The following is a 7,604-nucleotide window of genomic DNA, read 5'->3' as shown; positions in this document are numbered from 1 at the left end:
GTGTGTGTGTGTGTGTGTGTCTGTGTGTGTGTGTGTGTGTGTGTGTGTGTGTGTGTGTGTGTGTGTGTGTGCGTTTGCATGCATGTGTTCGAGGGGCCAACCTTGGCTCAGAATTTAAGGCTTTGGCTCAATTGTCTCAGATAGAAGAACAGTTATCCCACCCCCTTCCTCCCCCTCTCTCTCCTGTTTCTCCTCCAGCCGTTTAGGAGACCTGGGTCCAAACAGGAAGCAGTCTAGGGTTTACATGTGTGAGCTTTGCAGCCTTGGAGAGAAATCAAAGAGATATGACAGACTTGAAATACAACATCAACTACACTAATAATTCGAGTCAGACCACTCACACTTAACAATGCTCGACACACACACACACACACACGCCAACACACAGGCGGCGAGAACACTTTCTGGTCTGGTTATGGAGTATTTTCCCACAGCTAAACCTATAGGAGAGAGACATTTTAAGTTGTATCTGTCTGCTCATTTTCCCCATCCATCTGCCCAGAGGGCTTTCCGCTCATCCCTGTGCAGCTGTATTTCAGCATAGCTGCCAGTAGAGGTCAGTGATTGATGAGATGCTCTGCAGAGCAGCTTTCTTGCCTTTTGAAGCCCCTGTTAATTCATGCAAGTGCGGTTATGATTTGTCACTGAGAATTATGTTTCGGAATAGTTTTAGTCTCCTGGGGTCCCTCGGTTATTGTTATAGTACGTTCTGTGCCATTTCGTTCAACGTAAATGTAAAACCTTTTGAAATCCATGTAGGGAGTACTATCGGTGTTGTTTTTCAGGCCCCAACCGTTTCCCGGGATGCCGGTGTAAGACCCAGTGCAACACTAAACAGTGTCCTTGCTACCTGGCTGTAAGGGAGTGTGACCCGGATCTGTGCATGACCTGCGGAGCTGCAGACCACTGGGACAACAAGGTGGTCATCTGCAAGAACTGCAGTATCCAGAGGGGCCTGAAGAAGGTAGGAAACGAGGGCTAGTCTGCCTATTAGAACAGATAAAAGCATCTTGTTTTGCTATGACATTTACATTGAATTCAGATCAGAGGCGATGCTTACCGCACATGCTGCGGAAGAGGAGGGGGAGAGGGATTTGCTCCACCGTGGTCTGGGTGTTTTGGATTCATGTCAGCCACCTTTAACCTTTTACCCCTGACCTCTCCCAGCACCTCCTGCTGGCCCCATCAGACATAGCAGGCTGGGGAACCTTCATCAAAGAGCCTGTTCAGAAGAATGAGTTCATCTCAGAATACTGCGGAGAGGTAAGGCCAGATAGTTACAGTAGATCAACATATTGAGGACATACTTTGTGGGGGTGTAGTGTGGGTTTATATGTCTTTTCGTATGTGTTGGTATGTGCATTCCTATGTCAGTGCGTGAGCTTAGAATTATAAGGTTCTATCTCCGTTTAGGGTAGTTCAGAGATATTGAGCGTCAAAGTTTTTACATTCCATTATGTTTTGTGAGATGGAACCTTTGTATTTTATTAATTACTAACTTAAAAATGTCAACATTTTAAAAATAACACCACACAGGCATTAATAAACACCTAATGGATCAGATTATATAAAAAACTAAATTTTGACAAAAATGGAGATAGAACCTTATAATTCTAACGTCACGAGTGGTCTGAATATGTATTCATATTGTGTGTGTGTGTGTGTGTGTGTGTGTGTGTGTGTGTGTGTGTGTGTGTGTGTGTACGTGCATGTGTGTGTGTGTGTGTGTGTGCCTACAGCTGATATCACAGGATGAGGCCGACCGGCGCGGTAGGATCTACGATAAATACATGTCCAGCTTCCTCTTCAACCTGAACAACGGTAATGACGGTTCCTCTTCACTCTCTGACTTGCGTCTGTTAATGACATTTTCATAGACAGTATAGTAATATAGTGTTCAAGAATGATTAAGCTGACACTGGTGTATCTCCACAGACTTTGTTGTGGACGCCACACGGAAAGGGAACAAAATCCGCTTTGCGAATCACTCGGTGAACCCAAATTGCTACGCTAAGGGTAAGTAAAGATTATGTCCAGTCACACACAGAGCATGTGGAAGAGGATGATTGAGTTTGTTGTATTAAGATGATGATTGGATGGTTGACCGTGAGGTTGCTGCTGCTGTTGTTGTAGTGGTCATGGTGAACGGAGACCACCGCATTGGGATCTTTGCCAAACGGGCTATCCTGCAGGGAGAGGAGCTATTCTTTGACTACAGGTACGAGTACAATGTACTGTAGTGGAATTGCAGTTCAGTTTTATACTTAGTATGTCATTTCAGTGATATTACATTTACTTTTTTTCTCTGCGTTTTGTTATAATTTATGTCCTACTTGCAGGATAAGCTAAGATAAAGACGCCTACCCACCCACACATAGTTACATGGTTGTTAGTGACATTCTGTGTGTGTTATGATATGCCTTCCACATTGAGGCTTCCCACTGACTCTCCTTTTCTCATACCCCCCCTTCCACAGATACAGCCAAGCAGATTCGGTGAAGTATGTGGGGATAGAGAGGGAGATAGACATGGTCTAACCTCACCTGCTGCATTTCCTCTAACCCCCTCTGTTTCCTGCTAACGCTTAGGCCCCAGCCACACTAGTCCATCAGAAAATGGATAAAAACCTCCACGTATGAGATCACTTTGCGATTTGATCTGTGGAATTTGGGCATGACGTTCGAAACAACCTAGCAGCTGGACAATGCAGCCTACAGTAGCAACGCAACCTAGTTTCTAATTGGACGAACAGACTATGAAAGGTTCAACTCCTCAAAGTTTTTTGGCCATAAAAATGGACAAAACGTATGATAACGGACAGACCATTGTCATCTCTGTTGTCTCTCAGCGGATGATCCCTATAGAGACACCGCTGGCTCAATCCGTTGTTAATGGTAGAACAGACCAGTGTGGCTGGGGTCTTGTATACCTTCCCCACAACGCTAAGCCTAGTGTGGAGAACTGCTCACCTCTGCTGGACATTCAACGTGATAGAGGACATTATGGAGGACAACATTACAGACCGGTCCCCATCGGCAGCAGCGCTGACATGAACCACACTTCTCCCATGTCGACATGATTGGCTCTGCTATATTTCCCTGTGCAACATCACACACATCCCTCAGTGACACCACTTCCCCCTCCCCGTATGACGCGTTTCCTCATCACTCTACCAAGTCTGTGTACGTTAAGCTTACTGTATGCAACTAAACAAGCAATTAGAACGGCAACAATACCTACTATATATTCAATGTATCGCTTTATACTGTACCAACAGCATCACACCATTCTTGTTGTTTTTATTTTGTCACAGCAACAAGGTACAGTCACGGGGACATACTGTACTGTACATTACTCTGTCTGTAGTCTGGTTACTGTACCTTCCATTCATCTGGACTTTTGTTTGACCTCTCAGTAACCGATGCTAGCTTTTACAGTGTATCTATTAACAGTGAAATACTGTGCATGTGCTGTCTCTTGGTTAAACAAACTGTAAGCACATTAGAAGAGCGTTAGCTTTTCCTTTAAATGCAGTTCCGTAGAGTAATGTTACCTGAATTGTTACTCTGAAAAAGCCTGCTTTATTGTTATGAGCAAACTGTAATTGTCTACGGTATGATTCTTAAAAGCTCTGTATCTGTGACTAGCAACAGCAACGTCAAACCCTTCATAAATAGTGAAATAAATAACATGTGCATTTATATCAATGTCCTGCAAAAATAGGCAACTGTACGAGAAACCGACTGACTGAATGTGAACTCTACGTTGTGGCGGTGGTGGGTGGTGGGAGATCTCATTCCTACTTTCATTTCACAGCTCTAAGTCACATGTGGTGCCGGTACTCTACTAAAAGCAATGTATGTATACTGAAAGCATTTACTATTGAGTTTACATGCGCTTCGTGTACTTTGATTTCTAATAGACTATAACCATGAATGAACCAATAACACATTATAGTCTTCCCTCAGCAAGCTGTAAGTGCCAAATTAATCTAAACCGGAAGCAAGAGGTTGTCATGTATATGTTGTGGAGAGAGCTGTGTTACAGATAACCGTTGTAAGGTTATCACTATGAGAGAAGCAACAACAACAAAACGAACGTTATTTGACCAAATTGCAAGTCCCACTTGGATATGTTACACCATATGTTTGATGACTTCCTTCATGCCATCCAGGGCTGATATTCACCCTGCTTTTATTCTCATCAAAAACATGTGTGACACGAGATCTTTCTGTATCGATATGACTGAAACAAAATGGAATTTACCGTTATATACAATGTATGCCTATGAAAATAAAATTTTAACTTTATACATTATAACAAGGTGTTGTGTCATGGGAAAATCAATGTCAGCGATAGTGATGGTGATAATACATGTTTCCATATACCACCAACATGTCTTCATTCAAACAGGAGAACATCCAGACCTCTTATTAAAAAGTATCTATGCCTCCAGAAGGCCAAAGGAATATACAAAAGACACCATTTCAACTTCCTTCAAGCTCCTTTATTGAAGTGTCAGTTTGGTTTTGCTTTGATTTACATAGTTGTGGTCATTTACAATGAAAGTGTTACAAAACAAAACCAAGATTACAGAGGGAGAACAGAAAACTCCATAATTTCAGTGCGGTCACAAACACAACTGCAGTCTCTAACATAACTGGTGCCTCCTCCTCCTACCAGATTCTGTCTGGTGTCCCAGAGAGGGTTCCACTGTAGTCTAACCTGCCTGCTCCTCCCTTTGGCCATGTCTGTGTCTGTCTGTCTGTGTGTCTTTGTGTCTGTCAGTCAGTCAGTCTGTCTGTCTGTGCACCCTTTCATCTCTCCACTGTGGGGAACTACTCTGGTCTGTCATCTGATGTCAGCACACTCTTGTCTTGTACCCGTATACTCATTCCCTAGAATCACCCCTCAGGACCCCCACTTACTGTTCACACTGCCACTCCTATGATTGGGCTTTGGGCCTACCAGACTCTAAGGTGGGACGCTTAGCCAATCAGCACACATCTTTAGAGTGGTGCTAGTTGTCACTGATGATTATCAAGGGTAGTAGAGCAATATCTGAGTAGGGAGGAGCCTGTCTGGACAGCACAGCCACTATCTTCTCACTGTTGTCCTATTGGTGAACTTCAACTAGTGAGTTGATGCAGATGAAACTCACAATTCGACATCAGTCGGGGATCCTGGTGACAAAACAAACTGTAAATACACAAACCAACACATGTCTACTGTACATTTAATCACACACACCCCAGGGACCAGCACGGACTAGCTTATGTGTGGCATTGCAGTGATGCTAGGCAGGATGCATGTAGTCCGTTAACAAAATAACGAAATTGCAGCGTACACATTTACACAATACATAAATAAGTCGACTATTTCCTTAAAAGGCTTCAAAGCATATTTGACCGAGGTTCGTGACTGGTCTAATATGAACTCTGTGGGAGGTGATTGTCCATCTCTTTACAAACAAACATACCATTCCTTCTTTAATATTGTTCAGAGGTGGAGCACATTACTCTGTTTGCCCAATGCTAACATTCATCCTATTCATCCTAACAGCACATTCTTACAAATATGGCTTGGAAAAATAGCCACATATGGCCAAATCTGTTGTAATGCCTGTGATTAAATGAAGACTTTTACCATCTAAAAAGCTTTCATTAATCTTCTAGGCTACATCACTTGTCCTCAATAACAGGCTGTTTGTAAAATATGCTGAAATCTGTTGGAGTGTTTCTATTGCAGAGGGAGGGTTCTGTATTATCTACATCCTGAGCGTGTCAGAAAGATTTGGTGGATAGTTTTCTGTAATGAGCAGCGTAAAGAGAGGAGCAGAGCATGTCTGCCTACATTACACAAGCAGGATAGATTTATATTCAAAACTCTTTGCCTCCACTCATTTTCACTTGTTTTATACAGACGATAGGAATAAAAAAAGTCGATAAACACCTTATTCATATATTAACGTATACATATTGTACTGTATGTACGATCCTAAGGGCTGCAAGTTTCAGCTAACAGAGCAAACACAAAAACATCTTATGTGGTCTGCGCTGGAAGCGGCTGATATTGTTGCATTTCATTGCAAAGTGCGGTCATCATGCTCTAGATATGCATAGCTTACGATTGCAATTGCTTTTATATTTTCTCATTTATCAACAAGACATTAGTGCTTTAGCTTCAAAGGGGTCTGGGAGATGATGTCATGGACCAAAGCTTTGGCTACAACAGACATCGATTGGGTCCAGTGAAATTTCGCTCTCTGGAAACTTCCCTAACTCCCTTTTCCAGACAGGAAAATATCATTGGACCAAAAGCAAGCCTCTCCATTGAAAGCGGCTAAGAACTAAAGATAGCGGTGGCAGCACAGTACTGTCTTACAGCAGCTGCAGAAGCTGTCTAGTGGTGAGAAGTACAAGACTGGCATTCACATTGTTGTGGTCATCTATACAAATGCCAAAGTGTCTGTATGTGTGTGTGTGTGTGTGTGTGTGTGTGTGTGTGTGTGTGTGTGTGTGTGTGTGTGTGCGTGCGTGCGTGCGTGTGTGTATGTGTGTGTGCGTGTGTGTGTGTATGTGTGTGTGTGTGTGTGTGTGTGTGTGTGTGTGTGTACGTCTGCATTTCCAGATAGTCATACAGAGCAGCTCTTTCCTGAAAGACGTTTGTATTTCATCAGCAGACCTGGTCGACCTGGGGTGTGTCTGGTCTGGGCCATCAGGTGCCACCAGACAGAGTTCCCCAGAGAGGGCCTCCAAGCTGGACCCTCAGACTCAGAAATAGCACCGAGATATCGGCAGCATAGAAACTGGGAGTAAAACAGCAAAGAAAATAATAGCAATAAGGAGTCCTGTCCCTGGGTACTGTACGTTTAACAGCTTGATCCCCTCCTCTCCATTTCTACAGTGAGTGCAGCAACAATCAGCTTTCCTACAACATGGCACTACGTCTGGAAAACGTTACAGAGACACTAACTAGGCTTCATAGGATTCCCCACCTTTTACCTATGCCACTCAGAGGGTTCAATATTAGAACATCTAGGGCTGGTTTCACAGACAAGGCTTAAGCCTAATCCTAGACTAAAAAGCATCTTCAATGGAGATTTTACATTGACAAGTGTGATTAGGGCTAGGCTTAACCCATGTCTGTGAAAGCCCTGAATATTCTATGCCAAATTACAAATGAGTTCAGACTGTTTTATTGATCATACAGCACTACTTAATCAGTTTAAAAGACCATTGATTGGAAATTGGTTAGGAATTGCAGAGCATACTGTATTTGGCGAAGCTGCTATCTAATAAGACTATTGCAATTCTCAACCATTTATGTATTCCTCTTTTGTATAGGATATGCATGTATTTCAGAGGCTGCAATGCAACAAATATGCTTAGTTATATACCTTCCATATTCATTAAATATATCATCCAAAAGCTTACAGCTCCATGCTTTATATTGTCTCTTCGGGTTAGGTGTTAAGCAGGGAAGAAATGTGAAAACAGCTTTAGTTGTATTTGTTTTCATTTGTTTGGGTTAGCATTAGTTGGATGTTCAAATGGATTTGTGACTGCATTGTGACTGCAGCACTTCTGCCTTTTAAAATGGCT

The 7,604-nt window shown here is 42.7% G+C and overlaps 1 protein-coding gene across 1 annotated transcript in view; it reads left to right on the top strand.

Annotated features, from left to right (window-relative positions):
- ezh1 (enhancer of zeste 1 polycomb repressive complex 2 subunit) overlaps positions 1 to 3,802 on the top strand; it is a gene marked incomplete at its 5' end in the record, with an annotated part of 12,399 nt that extends 8,597 nt beyond the window's left edge. Inside the window, 6 exons of the mRNA XM_080523342.1 lie at positions 786 to 964; positions 1,168 to 1,263; positions 1,740 to 1,821; positions 1,936 to 2,016; positions 2,134 to 2,218; positions 2,477 to 3,802. Coding sequence (XP_080379468.1) covers positions 786 to 964; positions 1,168 to 1,263; positions 1,740 to 1,821; positions 1,936 to 2,016; positions 2,134 to 2,218; positions 2,477 to 2,537 — 584 coding nt within the window. The remainder of the gene's footprint in view (positions 1 to 785; positions 965 to 1,167; positions 1,264 to 1,739; positions 1,822 to 1,935; positions 2,017 to 2,133; positions 2,219 to 2,476) is intronic.
- Positions 3,803 to 7,604: the final 3,802 nt, after the last annotated feature.

The sequence above is a fragment of the Nansenia antarctica genome (genome assembly GCF_963989245.1).
Source record: "Nansenia antarctica genome assembly, chromosome: 2".
NCBI lineage: Eukaryota > Metazoa > Chordata > Actinopteri > Argentiniformes > Microstomatidae > Nansenia > Nansenia antarctica.
Note: the sequence above shows the minus strand (reverse complement) of the source record. Positions and strands in the feature narration are given on the sequence as shown.